Source organism: Salvelinus fontinalis, chromosome 2, assembly GCF_029448725.1.
Source record: "Salvelinus fontinalis isolate EN_2023a chromosome 2, ASM2944872v1, whole genome shotgun sequence".
Taxonomy (NCBI): domain Eukaryota; kingdom Metazoa; phylum Chordata; class Actinopteri; order Salmoniformes; family Salmonidae; genus Salvelinus; species Salvelinus fontinalis.
Window position 1 is genome coordinate 26,527,038 of NC_074666.1, and position 17,496 is coordinate 26,544,533.

The window sequence follows — 17,496 nt, forward strand, 5'->3', positions numbered from 1 at the left end:
ATAGACTGAAAGAAAATTTCTCCCAGGTACCGTATCACCATTGGGAACAAGACGTGTGTGTTTGAGAAGGAGAACGACCCGTCGCTGCTTCGCTCGCCCTCAGCAGGGAAACTCATCCAGTACACCGTGGAGGACGGAGGGCACGTGTTCTCTGGCCAGTGTTATGCTGAGATAGAGGTGTGTGTGTGACATATGGTTGAGGTTTGGTTATATAGGTGAGATGTGGTTTGGCCATGGTCACACACTCCATTAGTGGAGTGAACAGGCATGTAAACCGTGTGTTTGTGTCTCTGTTTCAGGTGATGAAGATGGTGATGACTCTGACGGCGCTGGAGTCCGGCTGTATCCACTATGTGAAGAGGGCCGGTGCCGTGCTGGAGCCGGGCTGTGTCATCGCCAAGCTGCAGTTGGATGATCCTGGCAGGGTACAACAGGTCAGTGTGGCAGGGTGTGTCTGACACTGGGGAATTTAGCAATATTTGACTAAATATGCTCCTTGTATTTTGTACTGGAAATATGGAGTAGGTATACAGAACGTTCCATGTGAGACTTTAGAAGTATTTTGTAACGTGCGTGTCTCTCAGGCGGAGCTGCACCACGGGGCCCTGCCCGTCATCCAGGCGGTGGCGCTGAGAGGAGAGAAGCTCCACAGGGTCTTCCACAGCACCCTGGACCACCTGGTGCACATCATGAGTGGTTTCTGCCTGCCTGAACCCTTTTTCAGTGGAAAGGTAAGTTGTCCACTACTACTGTACATACAGACACACTATTATACGCCCAAAGATATACAAACAAAAGATGCCAATATTCTGTGTTCATACATTAATCTGTTTAAATTGGTAATATTGTGTGTTTCCCCAGCTAAAGGAATGGGTGGAAAGGCTGATGAAGACTTTTCGGGACCCCTCCCTGCCGCTGTTGGAGCTGCAGGACATTATGACCAGTGTGTCAGGCCGGATCCCACTCGCTGTAGAGAAATGCATCAAGAAGGAGATGGCCCAGTACGCCAGCAACATTACCTCTGTGCTCTGCCAGTTCCCCAGTCAGCAGGTACACACACACACACACACACACACACACACACACACACGTATTATTCAGGTTGGTTATTACATTATTTATGGTTTTAATGAAGTTGTTGATATGGAGAGTGCATGGGGAATACACCAGACTGATTGTGCATGTTCTTTGGTCCAGATTGCCAACATCCTGGACAGTCATGCTGCCACTCTGAACAGGAAGTCGGAGAGAGAGGTGTTCTTCATGAACACTCAGAGCATTGTACAACTGGTGCAGAAGTGAGTCCTGCCCTCAGCTTCAAGGATTTAAATTGCTGATGATAAATACACATACTGTGTTCACACTGATTCTCTCTGTGCCAGACCATGTCCATGTTGTCTCTGTCCAGGTACCGCAGTGGCATCCGTGGTCACATGAAGGCTGTGGTGATGGACCTGCTCAGACAGTATCTCAAAGTAGAGGTGCAGTTCCAGCATGGTGAGGAACATTACACTCTACTGCCAACATTTGCAGGCTATGTTAAGCAATGGGTATCCTGGGTTGGTATAGGGGGAAGGATGAGCCTTTGTTTTTTTTAGTCCTGTTTGTCTTTGATTTATAAATAGGATTCAAAGGTCTTCTCTCAGGACTGCAGTTGATCTATTTGTCCATGTGAGGGCACTGTTACACAACACACATTTCATTTGCGCCTTACTTTGGGCTCCGGTTGATTTTCATTTTCCTCTGAATCCTGTATACTGTGTGTGTGTGTGTGTGTGTGATTCCAGGACACTACGACAAGTGTGTGTTCACACTGCGTGAGGAGAACAAGGGCGACATGGCCAACGTGTTAAACTACATCTTCTCGCACGCCCAGGTCACCAAGAAGAACCTCCTGGTCACCATGCTTATTGTAAGTCCTTCCCTCTTTAGAAATACATTGGTCATGATTAATTGCTAAGTGTTTGTGTGACACAGTTGACTGTGTGTGTTTTCCTGTTTGTCTAAGACCAGAGTTTGTGTGTGTGTTGTAGGACCAGCTGTGTGGTCGTGACCCCACCCTGACTGACGAGCTGATGGCCATTTTGACAGAGCTCACCCAGCTCAGCAAGACAACCAACGCCAAGGTGGCACTGCGTGCCCGCCAGGTCAGCACTCATCACTTCCTGTCTCTCTGAAGGGTCTCTTCCTGTTTTTGTGATTTATCAAGGTATGAGTTGTCATCTTCTCACTCCCGTCTGTTTCCCCCTCAGGTGCTGATTGCCTCCCACCTCCCCTCCTACGAGCTCCGTCACAACCAGGTGGAGTCCATCTTCCTCTCTGCCATCGACATGTACGGACACCAGTTCTGCATCGAGAACCTGCAGGTAGGGACAATGGCCATTGTTGACTTTTTATTGGCATTGCTGAAGGCAGTAAATTGAGGATCTTTGTTACTTTTTCACAGCATTTAAGATTCTGAATTCTCTCGTTCTTTGTAGAAACTGATCTTGTCTGAGACGTCCATCTTTGATGTGCTGCCCAACTTCTTTTATCATAGTAACCAGGTGGTCCGGATGGCTGCCCTGGAGGTGAGAGGAAGCAGACCGTGGTTTTTGGATTCAAAGCCACCGTAGCTGGTTGCCCAGAGAATTTAACCGTATTTGCCAATGAACTAAGAGGGACATTTCAGGGGATTAAAGTTAACGATCCTCCACTGTAGCCAGATCTCTACTGTGTTAACTCTGGTGTCTGTGTTCCCCATCCCAGGTGTACGTACGTAGAGCCTACATCGCCTACGAGCTCAACAGCGTCCAGCACAGACAGCTGAAGGACAACACCTGCATTGTAGAGTTCCAGTTCATGCTGCCTACCTCCCACCCCAACCGGTACGTACGTGTACACACACACACACACACACACACACAGGAGATGGTTCTATATGGGAGGTGGTTCTACGGTGCTTTCGGAAAGTATTCAGACCCCTTCACTTTTTTACTTTACAGCCTTTTTCTAAAATTGATTAAATTAACTGTTTACCTTATCAATCTACACACAATACCCCATAATGACAAAGCGAAAACAGGTTTAGACATTTTTGCAGATTTATTAAAAATAAAAAACAGAAACCTTATTCACATAAGTATTCAGACCCTTTGCTATGAGACTCAAAATTAAGCTCAGGTGTATCCTGTTTCCATTGATCATCCTTGATGTTTCTACAACTTGATTGGAGTTCACCTGTGGTAAATTCAATTAATTGGACATTGATTGGATTTGGAAAGGCACAGCGCTCCAGAGATCCTCTGTGTAGATGGGAGACCCTTCAAAAGGACAACCATCTCTGCAGCACTCCACCAATCCGGCCTTTATGGTTGAGTGGCCAGACGGAAGCCACTCCTCAGTGAAAGGCACCTAAAGGAGTCTCAGACCATTAGAAACAAGATTCTCTGGTCTGATGAAACCAAGATTGAACTCTTTGGCCTGAATGCCAAGCTTCAAGTCTAGAGGAAACCTGGCACCATTACTATGCTGAAGAATGGTGGTGGCAGCATCGTGCTGTGGGGAAGTTTTTCGGCAGGGACTGGGAGTCATGATCGAGGGAAAGATAAACAGAACAAAGTACTTGATGAAAACCTGCTCCAGAGCTCTCAGGACCTCAGACTGGGGTGGAGGTTCACCTTCCAACAGGACAACGACCCTAAGCACATAGCCAAGAAAACACAGGAGTGGCTTCGGGACAAGTCTGAATGTCCTTAAGTGGCCCAGCCTGAGCCCGGACTTGAATCCAATCGAACATCTCTGGAGAGACCTGAAAATATCCGTGCAGCAACGCTCCCAATCCAACCTGACAGAGCTTGAGAGGATCTACAGAGAGGAATGGGAGAAACTCCCCAATTACAGGTGTGCCAAGCTTGTAGCACAATACCCAAGAAGACTTGAGGCTGTAATCACTGCCAAAGGTGCTACTGAATAAATTGTCTGAATACTTATGTAAATGTGATATTTCAGTTTTGTATTTTTTATACATTTGCAAAAATGTCTAAACCTGTTTTTGCTTTGTCATTATGGGTTATTGTGTGTGGATTGATGGAAGAAAACAATTGAATCCATTTAGAATAAGGCTGTAACCTAACAAAACATGAAAATAGTGAAGTGGTCTGAATACTTTTCCAATGCCCTTTATATGGGAGGTGGTTCTACATGGGAGATGAGCACTAACAGAGACCAGAGTTCTAAGGAGAGTACTGTCTTTCACCATCTCCAGAAGGGTCCAGTTCTCATCCATGGTGCCATGCTTCTTTTACCCACATTCCACTGTGTTCAACCCCTGAAAAACGCTCCTCATGTGCAAAAGCAGGTGTTCTGTGAGAGCTCAAATACTTTCTCTGGTTTACAAAAAATGTGTGAGTGGAAACTGTAACTAGTCTCCTGTCAGCATAAGAGTCCCACTTTTGTCGATCTGTCCATTGGATGACTACAAGATGTACATTCTGTTTCAGTAACACACAACCAGAGAGCGACTCAGGACTTGTACTGTACATGTTCAGCGTTTGTGTCGACTGCCTGTTACAGATCCCAGATACATAGATGTTCTGTGTGTAATGTTGTGGATGATCATGTCTTTGCTTCTTGCTGTTGTACCCATGTACAATTTGATATGTATGGCAATTTGATATGGCTGATAAATAACTGTGATCCAGTGTGTTGACCCCTCAGACATTTGGGGTCATCTCCCATTGACTGCTATGCTCAGATTGTTGCATGCACCTGCTTTAACCTATTTTAAAATGTGTACCCCGGTTGCATTAACCAACCATGATTGGCTTCCTCATTGGAACCAAGCTAGCTGCGTGCATGTCTCCCACCTCGGGAGTGAACCAATACCCTGAACAAATAATAGGCTTCTAGGGAGGTTTAGGACTATTGTTGCATTTCTGGAGGATCAATCCTAGAGTGCAATGTGTATGTTTATGAGACAATACATTCGCTGTATGACAGTGCCCTAGGGTGTCACATTAATGTCTTGTTGTAAAAGGGACAGGATCTGACACCACTGAACATCCAGCCCATGTGCTGCCTGCCATTTGTAATACATTGTTAGTTCATAAAGCCCTTGAAGTCAACAATAAGGCCTATGTCATGAGAGATTGTTATAATTTGTTAGGTTGTCAGAAGTAACAATGTTCAAAATGTACCATATGAGACGCCAGCCATATCCATAATACATAGTCTCACACTTGTATGATTCACACACACTTCTCTGAGCCCTGACTACTTCCTTAAACTGATGCCTGCCTGCCTGCCTGCCTGCCTAACTAACCAATCAGTGTTGTTTGATTGCAGAGGGAACATCCCAACTCTAAACAGGTATAGTACACATTCTTCTTATTGCAACCAATATGTAGACCTCAGTGGAGGCTGGTGGGTGGAGCTCTAGGAAGACGGGCTCGTTGGAATGGCTGGAATGGGTGGAACGGAATCAAACATATGGAAACCACGTTTGACTCCGTTCCATTTATTATATTCCAGCCATTACAATGAGCCCGTCCTCCTATAGCACCTCCCACCAGCCGCCTCTGGTAGATTTGAGACGCTCTAGAAAGCAGCATGGTCAACAATCTGCAGAGAAACGTTACTGAAAGCCTTAATGCCTGCAACATTTAGAATTTAATCAAATTGTAATTCTACCATTTACACTTAACAAAAATATAAACGCAACATGTAAATTGTTCTCTTTTTTTTCATGAGCTGAAATTAAAGAACACAGAAATTTTCCATATGCACAAAACACTTATTTTTCTAATTTTGTGCACAAATTTGTTTACATCCCTGTATGAACTGTAACTCAGTAAAATATTTTAAATTGTTTCATATATATTTCTGTTCAGTGTGGGTGTAGATTATATATAGATAGATTGCATCTTGTGGCAAGACGAGATAACGTTGGGCATTATTGAAATGTTTGGCTAGACTGCTTGTTCTGTAAAATGTTAAAAGTTATTACAAAAATAAATCAGATTTTTACAATTGGAGCTGAATATGTTTGATCATGGATCATTTACTAAATCAATGGTAACAGCATGGCATGATGCAGCATACTGAGAAGACTGAGATTCTGTCTTTCTGTGGGTGTATTGTCGGTGTATGTACGCTACCTTGTGTATGTGTGCAAATCATGGATCTTGTGCTGTTTTCCGGTGAGAAATGGAGTCAAAAGATGTTGTCTACATGTACATTAACTGGGTAATATTCTGGGACAAAATGTTATCAAATAGTGCTCTGTGTGAGATCAGATGTCCTGTTTTGTGTTGCGTTAGCTGTGTTCTGAATGTGCTGCTACTGTCCTCTCAGGAGACTGTCTGCTCTGCCCCTGCCTCTTCTACTTAAGCCTGTGTCTGTGGACAGTAAAATACAGGACACTAAAGCACAGGATGATAAAACAAAGGATGATTCTAAAACGGAGGAGAATAAACCTCCAGATACGGATGACTCTGTGGACAGGTTGGGCCCTATAGCAGCCTCTAGGCTGTATATCATTCTGTGGGCTAACAGACTTCTGGGCTTAACCTCTCTAAAAGGGGACTTGGCCTCTGTGTGGAGGGGAGAGGAGGACCTCTGAATACTAAAAACACCTGGGGGAACTTTGGGTCTTTCTACTATGTTTGGCTGAGGGGAAATCTACAATGCTTCCATGTCCACTAACATTATACAGATGTGCTCTTCCACATAATCTACATTACCACTTAGTGTTTGGACACTGCTGCTGGGCTGCTCCATGAGAATTACATCCAGATCTATAAGAGGCATATTTAGTTCTTATATTCCAATCCTCATTCACTGATCTCTGTGAGAACACGGTGCTATATTACTGTTATTATGGAAGTGAATGAGGAGTCAATGTTCCTTCTGTCCCAGCAGCTTATCACAGAGTTAATAAATACTGGTGTGTGTGATAGAAGTGGCTGGTGGGGGGCTCTTAAAGGTGACTCTCCTTTGGGCCAGAAATGGGCTCTGCTCTGGGTGGGTGAGTGAATGTGTTTGCTGCAGGACCCCAGTCTAATGGCTGTCTATTGTCACCCCAGGATGTCGTTCTCGTCCAACCTGAACCACTACGGCATGGTGCACATGGGCAGCGTGAGTGACGTCCTCCTGGATACCTCTTTCACCCCACCCTGCCAGCGCATGGGAGCCATGGTCTCCTTCCGCTCCTTCCAGGAGTTCACCCGGTGAGGGCTGGGCTCTTTGACCTTTTCAAAATCATTACATTATAACTTTATTATTATCCCACATTGGGAAATGGCGTTATTGAATTAGAGCTGTAAAACCTAGATTTTACCTTAAGTGTCTGTTTGTGTGGTGTCTTAACGGTGGTCCTTTCCACTCCCTCAGGAACATTAAAGACGTGATGAGCTGTTTCTCTGACTCTCCTCCTCACAGCCCCACCTTCCCAGAGGGAGGGAACCCTGTGCTCTATGGAGAGGAGGACACCAAGGTCAGAATGTTCTGCTTCTACTGATTCTGAGCTGTATTGCAACACTAGAGTATTATGACTGAGAGCCCTTTGTTCACTGCTACAAAGTAGAATGACCTTGCTTTTCTTCACAGTCGCAATATTCACGACTGAAATGATCGACACCCTTGATAAAGATGTGCAACAAAGACTGTGTTAAATAAATAATACAAATACTGCCAGAGCCCTGCAAAATGACCTCCAGCAGGCCACAAATGTGCATTTGTCAGCATATGGTCCCACAAGGGGTCTGAGGATCTCATCTCAGTACCTAATGGCAGTCAGGCTACCTCTGGCGAGCACATGGAGGGCTTTGCGGCCCCACAAAGAAATGCCACCCCACACCATGACTGACCCACCGCCAAACCGGTCATGCTGGAGGATGTTGCAGGCAGCAGAACGTTCTCCACGGCATCTCCAGACTCTGTCACGTCTGTCATGTGCTCAGTGTGAACCTGCTTTCATCTGTGAAGAGTACTGGGCGCCAGTGGCGAATTTGCCAATCTTGGTGTTCTCTGGCAAATGCCAAACGTCCTGCACGGTGTTGGGCTGTAAGCACAACCCCCACCTGTGGACGTCGGGCCCTCATACCACCCTCATGGAGTCTGTTTCTGACCGTTTGAGCAGACACATGCACATTTGTGGCCTGCTGGAGGTCATTTTGCAGGGCTCTGGCAGTGCTCCTCTTTGCACAAAGGCGGAGGTAGCGGTCCTGCTGCTGGGTTGTTGCCCTCCTGCGGCCTCCTCCACGTCTCCTGATGTACTGGCCTGTCTGCTGGTAGCGCCTCCATGCTCTGGACACTACGCTGACAGACACAGCAAACCTTCTTGCCACAGCTCGCATTGATGTGCCATCCTGGATGAGCTGCGCTACCTGAGCCACTTGTGTGGGTTGTAGACTCCGTCTCATGCTACCACTAGAGTGAGAGCACCGCCAGCATTCAAAAGTGACCAAAACATCAGCCAGGAAGCATAGGAACTGAGAAGTGGTCTGTGGTCACCACCTGCAGAACCACTCCTTTATTGGGGGTGTCTTGCTTATTGCCTATAATTTCCACCTGTTGTCTATTCCATTTGCACAACAGCATCTGAAATGTATTGTCAATCAGTGTTGCTTCCTAAGTGGACAGTTTGATTTCACAGAAGTGTGATTGACTTGGAGTTACATTGAGTTGTTTAAGTGTTCCCTTTATTTTTTTGAGCAGTGTATATTGGATGCAATTTTTTGAAAGAAATGATTAATACAATTGCTCAGAGAAAAAGATTTTGTAGAACAAGTAATACTTTATTTTCTCAAAGGTAGGGGTCAAAATGATTGGCACCTCTGTTTCCAGTACCTGTGGTTTGAATTAAAGGGGGGATAGAGGGATACATAATGAGTTGTCCAACTGAATGCATTCAACTGAAATGTGTTTTCCGCATTTAACCCAACCCCTCTGAATCCGAGAGGTGCTGGGCCTGCAACCTTTAGATCGAGCAACCTTTCAGTTACTGGCTCAACGCTCCTACCCGCCAGACTACCTGCTGAGCAGTCCATAAGTGCAGACTAAGGATATCAAGGATATGGAAAGATGCTGTTTCAACTCTCTAGAGATAGCAGGAGCGGTAGAGATACTCTTAATGATCGGCTATGAAAAGCAAACTGACATTTACTCCTGACGTGCTGACTTGTTGCACCCTCGACAACTACTGTGATTATTATTATTTGACCATGCTGGTCATTTATGAACAGTTGAACATCTTAGCCATGTTCTGTTATAATCTCCACCCGGCACAGCCAGAAGAGGACTGGCCACCCCTCATAGCCTGGTTCCTCTCTAGGTTTCTTCCTAGGTTCTGGCCTTTCTAGGGAGTTTTTCCTAGGCACTGTACTTCTACACCTGCATTGCTTGCTGTTTGTGGGTTTAGGCTGGGTTTCTGTACAGCACTTTGAGATATCAGCTGATGTAAGAAGGGATATATAAATCAATTTGATTATGTATGGAGGAATGATCTAAGATCCCTCCCAATGTGTTCTCCAATCTCATAAAACATTTTAGAAAAAGTCTGTCCCATTATCCTTGCAAGGGGAAGGTGCTGGAGTATTGAAAACAGGGGTGCCAAAAATGTTGACCCCTATCTTTTTGGGAGAAAATAAGTATTACTTGTTAAACAAAATCTATTTCTCTGAGCAATTGTATTAGTATAAAATAATAAGTTTTTCAAAACAAATTTGAGCTGACAATATAGCTCAGTGTATGTATTGTTTATTTCATGTAGTATTTTTTTTTTTTGCTGATCTTTGGTTGCGTTCCCCTGCTCAGGCGTTGCATGCGTCAACCATTGAGTGCGTCCCACGTCATCGACAGTGTCATCGACTGACGGACTTCTGTAACATATGTGGTTAGCTGATACATAAAATACCTATCCAGGCATTGTAAATCTGGCAGTTGTCCGCAACGCCTATGCAGAGGAACGCGCCCAATATCAAGGGTGCCAATAATTTTGGTTGTGACTACTTTCTCTTTGAATTGTATGACTGAGGTTTGCCTGCATGTGTTTGTGTCCCAGAGTATCCAAGATGAGCCCGTTCACATCCTCAACGCGGCCATTAAGACTGACAGTGACATCGACGACGATGGCCTGGCCGCCATGTTCCGGGAGTTCACCCAGTCAGAGGTCAGATGAGCCTTTCAGGAAATACAACTGGACACATTGGCATTTTAGTCATTTAGCAGACACTCCTATCCGGAGTGACTTACAGGAGCAATTGGGGTTAAGTGCCTTGTTCAACGGCACATCAACAACAAAAATGTACCTGGTCTGCTCGGTGACTCAAAGCAGCAACTTTTTGGTTACTGGCCCAATACTCTTAACTGCTATGCTACCTGCCTCACAGTTGCTCACACTTTCTCTTCCTCTGTCTTCGTTCCCCAGAAATCCCTGCTGTTTGAACATGGCATCCGCAGGCTGACCTTCCTGGTTGCTCAGAAGGTGAGGACTAAGAGTACCACTCTTCTACGCTACCCTCGGTTTTCTAAGCAACTCTCTGCCAGTCAACTATCTTATCTTAATCACAGTGATACTGGTTGAATCTCCAGACATCCAGACGGCATGAGAGAGTCACTTTTAATTTGGAATGGCCTATAATTTGACAAATTTGTATCTCAAATTTGGCTGTTTGCTTGCAATCTTTTCCCCCTCTGTACCCATGTCTTGCCTTTGCTGTGGTGTTTGTGTTGACAGGATTTCAGGAAGGCAGTCAACTATGAGGTGGACCAGAGGTTTCATGTGAGTAGCCTGGGAGGATGTGGATGACTGAAACAGTACAGTTTGTCTTCCTGTATTGTCAACTCTTTCCTTTAAGCACTCAAAGTAGCTTTTAGATTCTGAGAGAAAATGAAAGCATTTGAGACTAAAGGCATTTGGGTAAATGCCAGGTTCCCCTCTCTCTCTCTCTCCCCGCATCGTGACTTCAGCCCTTTGACTCTGTCGTCACTAGTTAAAACAGCTACAAAGTCATCATAATGGCTAAACCCTGCTCATTTATACATTTTATTTTCTTTAAATCTGATTTCAAACCTCACCATAACCTTATGCCTAACCTTAAATTAAGACCAAAAAGCCAATTTGGACTGTCGCTGTGGAATCTGACTTTGTGGCTGTGTTATCTAATGGAAATCCTTTAAGAGAAGAATGGGTCCCGATGAGAGCTAATTACTGCCATTGGTGTGGCTGCCCTCGTTATGTGGGTTGGTGTGGCTGCCTTCGTTATGTGGGTTTGTGTTGGTGTGGCTGCCCTCGTTATGTGGGTTTGTGTTGGTGTGGCTGCCCTCGTTATGTGGGTTTGTGTTGGTGTGGCTGCCCTCGTTATGTGGGTTGGTGTGGCTGCCCTCGCCCTATGGGACTCCCAATGACAGCCGGTTGTGATACAGCATGGATTCGAACCAGGGTGTCTGTAGTGACGCCTCTAGCACTGAGATGCAGTGCCTTAGACCACTGCGCCACTCGGGAGACCAAGTAGCTAACCCTCTTCAGACTACACAGACCAGTGTATTCGCACATATTAAATTGTGTATTCTCTGTTATAGATAGAATAGGGGATGTGATGTACTAACACCATTGTGTTGTCATCAAATCAGTCCTGTATACAGGCTTGTAGTGGGCATACTAGAACACAGCTCTGACAGCTCTCTTGTTACCATGTACACATTGAGTTGATGAGTGTTTGCAATTAGGCCAGTATTGTTTGGCCAAGTGGGGTACGATCATCAAAGACAAACCTGCCAACCAGGCTTCTAGCTTGAGCATTCAGAAATACAAAGCACTCCCTGTTGGAAAGATGTTTTATTCATTGGTTAAGATGTGACTGCTGCATGTTGCGGTCTGTCATTATGTAAAAAGGCAGTTTTGGGAAAATACACTGTAATTTCACCCTCGGACACCAGGCCAAATAGGAGATCAGGGCTGTTGAATGTTAAACAGGCTGTTGCTGATCACAGACTGATGCCATAGTGTTCCTCTTCAAGCTCACAGCAATTCACATGATAGCGCTCATCACAGCTTATTGAGGGAGAAATGTAGACCCTTAGAAGGAAATGTAGCCGCTTAGTCTTGTTAGAATGTCGCTGTCATTTTCACCTGCAGTCATTGGGTTCTCTAAATGTCATGTCTATTTTTTAGTCTAGATGGTTCTGTAACTTTAGGTTTCTTTCACACTTGGTCCCTTTCAGACAAAACAGTTTTTACCCCAGTACGGTATGCTTAATTTTTTGGTGGAGTGTACAATCCAAAGGATCTCCGACGCCTCAAAAGAGCCCCCAAAGAGAACCGAACTGAGAGTGAGGGTTTTTTCACATCTAGTCCTCTTTAAAAAGAACCAATCTCAGTCCTCTTTAAAGTGAACTCTGGGGCCAAAAACAGCAAAATAACTCTTATCTTTGTATTCACACTGCCCTTGCCTTTTTGCCAGTTCACTTTACCTATGTTGTGGTCCGAGTCCTCTTTACATTCACATTGCTATCTAGAAAGTAACCAAGATCTTTTTCCAACATTCACTCAATGCCATTCCATCAGAATGTGTTATCAGACAGCTAGATATACCTACTTACATTTGGGAAGCTAATTTTGGAAGCTTTTAACTGCGTTTAGTTAGAAGATGAGATAAAATACCTTTAATCAGAAGATGCTATTAACAGGTTTTAATAGTGTGAACATATTTGGTGATAATAGGGCACAAAATCAATTATTGTTCTTAAAGGGGCAGTAGCCTACATTGGGTGTACAATTGTCAATTAGAGCATTATTTAATCTGCAGTTATTTGCGAATAAACAGTTTATTAAGCTCTCAGCCTATAGATCACATATTGCAAACAAATAATCTGAACCTGCACGTTATCATCTCTCTTTTGTGGCACCAATGTGAGGGGTTATGGCAGGGGAAACTGTGTTACAGTAGTCTAGTGTGAGGGGTTATGGCAGGGGAAACGGTGTCGCAGTAGTCTAGTGTGAGGGGTTATGGCAGGGGAAACTGTTGCAGTAGTCTAGTGTGAGGGGTTATGGCAGGGGAAACGGTGTTGCAGTAGTCTAGTGTGAGGGGTTATGGCAGGGGAAACGGTGTTGCAGTAGTCTAGTGTGAGGGGTTATGGCAGGGGAAACGGTGTCGCAGTAGTCTAGTGTGAGGGGTTATGGCAGGGGAAACGGTGTTGCAGTAGTCTAGTGTGAGGGGTTATGGCAGGGGAAACGGTGTTGCAGTAGTCTAGTGTGAGGGGTTATGACAGGGGAAACTGTTGCAGTAGTCTAGTGTGAGGGGTTATGGCAGGGGAAACTGTATTGCAGTAGTCTAGTGTGAGGGGTTATGACAGGGGAAACTGTTGCAGTAGTCTAGTGTGAGGGGTTATGACAGGGGAAACGGTGTTGCAGTAGTCTAGTGTGAGGGGTTATGACAGGGGAAACGGTGTTGCAGTAGTCTAGTGTGAGGGGTTATGACAGGGGAAACTGTTGCAGTAGTCTAGTGTGAGGGGTTATGGCAGGGGAAACTGTATTGCAGTAGTCTAGTGTGAGGGGTTATGGCAGGGGAAACGGTGTTGCAGTAGTCTAGTGTGAGGGGTTATGGCAGGGGAAACGGTGTTGCAGTAGTCTAGTGTGAGGGGTTATGGCAGGGGAAACGGTGTTGCAGTAGTCTAGTGTGAGGGGTTATGGCAGGGGAAACGGTGTTGCAGTAGTCTAGTATGAGGGGTTATGGCAGGGGAAACGGTGTTGCAGTAGTCTAGTGTGAGGGGTTATGACAGGGGAAACTGTTGCAGTAGTCTAGTGTGAGGGGTTATGGCAGGGGAAACTGTATTGCAGTAGTCTAGTGTGAGGGGTTATGACAGGGGAAACTGTTGCAGTAGTCTAGTGTGAGGGGTTATGGCAGGGGAAACGGTGTTGCAGTAGTCTAGTATGAGGGGTTATGGCAGGGGAAACGGTGTCGCAGTAGTCTAGTGTGTGGTGCTGGAATGACAAGCGAACCCGGGGAGCTTTGTGTTCACATTGCCCTAAAAAAGGGAGCTGGACAGAGGATTTCAAGCGAACCAAACTCAGACCACCTCTCAATGGGTTTGCTTCGGGGGCTCTTTCGAGAGGTCTGAGTTCCATTGGAGTGTTCATACTGGATAAAAAAATTAAGCAATCAACACCGAGTTCACAAAAATTGTCTGAATAAGACCAAGTGTGAAGAGGACTATATGTGAAAACACTCTTAGGTGCAGCATAGCAGGGATCCTTGAATTCCTGGACTCAAAGCCCTAACTGTCATTCTTAGCCGTTCTTAACCAGTAGAACTGGTAGGTTGGTAACGTGTGTTCTTCGTAGCATGAGAATCTGTTTAACTGTACTCTCTCTCCTCACCTGTCTGTCTCCCACACAGAGAGAGTTCCCCAAGTTCTTCACCTTCCGGTCCAGAGACAAGGTTAGTGTCATCACACTGTCTGTGTGTCAATATGAACACTGGCTTTATGGGCTACCATCAAATAATAGGGAATGGTCTTCTCAGTGGTAGTGGTCAATAAACTGGTTGAATCCATCCCAAAAAGATAAGGGAATTCATATTTGAAGTGCAAACGCAGACTGAATATATTACTGAGATGAAATATGAGCCCAAATGACCATGTTTCTCAATGTGTAGACTAGAGTTACAGTGGAAGAGGTAAGCCAGTTTCAACTAGGCAAGTGTCAATTTCACATAATGACTACAATTGAGGTGAGGCAATTTGAATAAGATAGTTGCAGAAGTACCTTCCCGCTGTCCTTGCTCACCCCTTCGTTGGCACTGAAAGTCTCTCTAACATGATCAATGACGGCTCATCCCCTGCCTAGGCCCCTGATAGTCTCACTACAATGGCACCACAAACTCATTACCGTAATTATCTATTTAATGACGTCTCCATTTAAGAGAAATTACACCCATTAGCAGGCTGAGATTGCCTTTGATTTAATTTACTTAATGCAGTGTATGGCTGGCGGGCACCCTCTACTCTTATAAACCCAACCCAAGTTCCCTGAGTTCTGCAGTTATTAATATTGGGGATGATGGTAGAACAGCCTTAACTGGTTAAGTCATTTCTAGGCCTTGAGGAAAGATCATTCCCATCTCTTGAACCCTCATTGGTTGGTGTGACCGTATCTTGCTGTGGGTGGCTGTGGCCTGCTGTCTGTGACGATGTCTTCTTGTGCGACTGCTTTGCTATGTAACGGACTGTCACCATACGTCTCCAGTTTGAGGAGGACAGGATCTACCGTCACTTGGAGCCAGCGCTGGCCTTCCAGCTGGAGCTGAACCGCATGCGTAACTTTGCCCTGACCGCCATTCCCTGTGCCAACCACAAGATGCACCTTTACCTGGGCGCTGCCCGTGTGGAGGCGGGCACAGAGGTCACAGACTACCGCTTCTTTGTCCGGGCCATCATCCGTCACTCAGACCTGGTCACCAAGGTGAGAGCAATAATGACACACTGCTTTGTGTGTGTTTTGATTGTTACACCTGTTCAGTTTGTATATGAAAACCTGTCCCTGTCTGACCTCTGCTTCCGTCCTGTGTCTTATCTCCAGGAGGCGTCTTTTGAGTACCTCCACAACGAGGCCGAGCGTCTGCTGCTGGAGGCCATGGACGAGCTGGAAGTGGCCTTCAACAACACCACCGTACGCACTGACTGCAACCACATCTTCCTCAACTTTGTCCCCACCGTCATCATGGACCCCTCCAAGGTCAGTGGCAGCACACCCAAGACCTGTACATGCACTGTGTACATTGGTTTTGTACACTGTACATGTAGTGATGTGTTTTGGTATATGTTTAAAACAAACTTCTCTCTGTGTAACCATGCTCAGATTGAGGAGTCGGTGCGCTCTATGGTGATGCGTTACGGCAGTAGGCTGTGGAAGCTCCGGGTCCTGCAGGCTGAGCTGAAGATCAACATCCGGCTGACGCCCACAGGCAAACAGATACCCATCCGCCTTTTCCTCACCAACGAGTCAGGCTACTACCTGGACATCAGCCTGTACAAGGAGGTCACCGATTCCCGTACGGGACAGTTGGGGCCTAAAGACCGACAGGTGGGGCACTCGCACGTCCCTCACGCTCCTCACTCCCATCCAATCACAGGCCGGGGAAGCAGCTTCATTCATAATCCTCAGCTCCCAAAATGCACCACTCTTGGTTCTTGCTCAAGTTTTTTCAAGTTTAGTTAAGAAATAAATTACATGCCAACTGTGGATCAGTCAGTCCACTGTGTAAAGTGGAGCTGAGGGTTCTATAAGTGGTCTGGCCAGCCTGTTGGACAAGACTAGCAGTGATCATGATATTTTCCTTTTATATAGGAGAACAGGTAAGTTACAGCCATCTATATGTCATCCCATTCCAGGGTAAATTATCCATAAATCAAATAGTCATTGGCAGAGAGCATATGCAGAAGCAAAGTGTGGTTAAGAAAAACAATACCCCCACTACTACAGTCTGTGGACCATAGTTGAGAGAGGAATACTGAAATGTAACGCTTCCCATTTGTATTCTGGGCAGGTACCTTTATTCATTTAATGAATCTGGGTTCTATTTTGGAGGTGGTAGATGGTGCTAAGTGAGGATCCGGTGCATTGAGCTTAGCCTTATTCGTTAACACTTAAGCACCGGTGACGCCAGACCTATTCTTACCTTATGCTACTGTAGGTCCATGAGAACCTCTCAATAGCCAGATGTGTTAGATTAACACTTTTCTTAAAAAATTACTTCTATTGTGTTCTCATTCTGAGTCGTCGATATGCTCCTGTCTCTAATGTGAAATGACCGCTTATGTTGCCAGGTCTGGTCAAAGCACCTAATCAGACTGATGTGCGATGTGCACAGCTGATTGGTGTTTTAAAGAACATGTTCTCCTATGTAGATATAACTGATTCCACAACTCTAAACACCTTTCTCACCATTTCATGTTTATCTTGGAATACGGTCCGTGCCTGATGTCTGTCCTCATTACATATTGGGTTCTGTGTTGTTTTTGTAGATGTGTGTGCTGCAAAGGGCAGCTAGTGTCTTTGTGTGGGGAGTGACTGTGTCCCCTCTCCTCCAGATCATGTTCCAGGCATATGGGGACAAGCAGGGTCCTCTACATGGCATGCTCATCAACACCCCATATGTGACCAAGGACCTGCTGCAGTCCAAACGCTTCCAGGCCCAGTCCCTGGGAACCACCTATGTCTATGACTTCCCTGAGATGGTCAGACAGGTACGGACCGTGACACAACGACCCACAGTGGTCTCCGTAGATGGTAAACATACAATCATGTGTTTTTGTTTCATTTAACTAGGTAAGTCAGTTAACACATTCTTATTTACAATGATGGCCTACCCCGGCCAAACCTTAACCTGGACGACGCTGGGCCAATTTTGCACTGCCCTATGGGACTCCCAATCACGGCCAGTTGTGATGCAGCCTGGAATCGAACTAGGGTCTGTAGTGACGCCTCAAGCACTGAGATGCAGTGCCTTAGACCGC

At 45.6% G+C, this 17,496-nt stretch overlaps 1 protein-coding gene across 9 annotated transcripts in view; it reads left to right on the forward strand.

Annotated features, from left to right (window-relative positions):
- acaca (acetyl-CoA carboxylase alpha) overlaps nt 1-17,496 on the forward strand; it is a 60,520-nt gene that overhangs the window by 14,273 nt on the left and 28,751 nt on the right. For 4 of the 9 annotated variants that reach the window (XM_055869053.1, XM_055869045.1, XM_055869036.1 and 1 more), the window contains 21 exons: nt 27-177; nt 300-434; nt 585-731; nt 862-1,050; nt 1,198-1,298; nt 1,409-1,497; nt 1,788-1,912; nt 2,034-2,147; nt 2,253-2,366; nt 2,481-2,570; nt 2,749-2,867; nt 5,326-5,349; nt 7,065-7,208; nt 7,372-7,474; nt 10,043-10,150; nt 10,409-10,465; nt 10,718-10,762; nt 14,379-14,420; nt 15,227-15,442; nt 15,560-16,063; nt 17,071-17,226. In XM_055869053.1, coding sequence (XP_055725028.1) covers nt 27-177; nt 300-434; nt 585-731; nt 862-1,050; nt 1,198-1,298; nt 1,409-1,497; nt 1,788-1,912; nt 2,034-2,147; nt 2,253-2,366; nt 2,481-2,570; nt 2,749-2,867; nt 5,326-5,349; nt 7,065-7,208; nt 7,372-7,474; nt 10,043-10,150; nt 10,409-10,465; nt 10,718-10,762; nt 14,379-14,420; nt 15,227-15,442; nt 15,560-16,063; nt 17,071-17,226 — 2,773 coding nt within the window. Of the gene's footprint in view, nt 1-26; nt 178-299; nt 435-584; nt 732-861; nt 1,051-1,197; nt 1,299-1,408; nt 1,498-1,787; nt 1,913-2,033; nt 2,148-2,252; nt 2,367-2,480; nt 2,571-2,748; nt 2,868-5,325; nt 5,350-6,333; nt 6,484-7,064; nt 7,209-7,371; nt 7,475-10,042; nt 10,151-10,408; nt 10,466-10,717; nt 10,763-14,378; nt 14,421-15,226; nt 15,443-15,559; nt 16,064-17,070; nt 17,227-17,496 lie in introns of all 9 variants that reach the window. The other 5 variants (XM_055869079.1, XM_055869089.1, XM_055869109.1 and 2 more) reach the window with 4 other exon arrangements.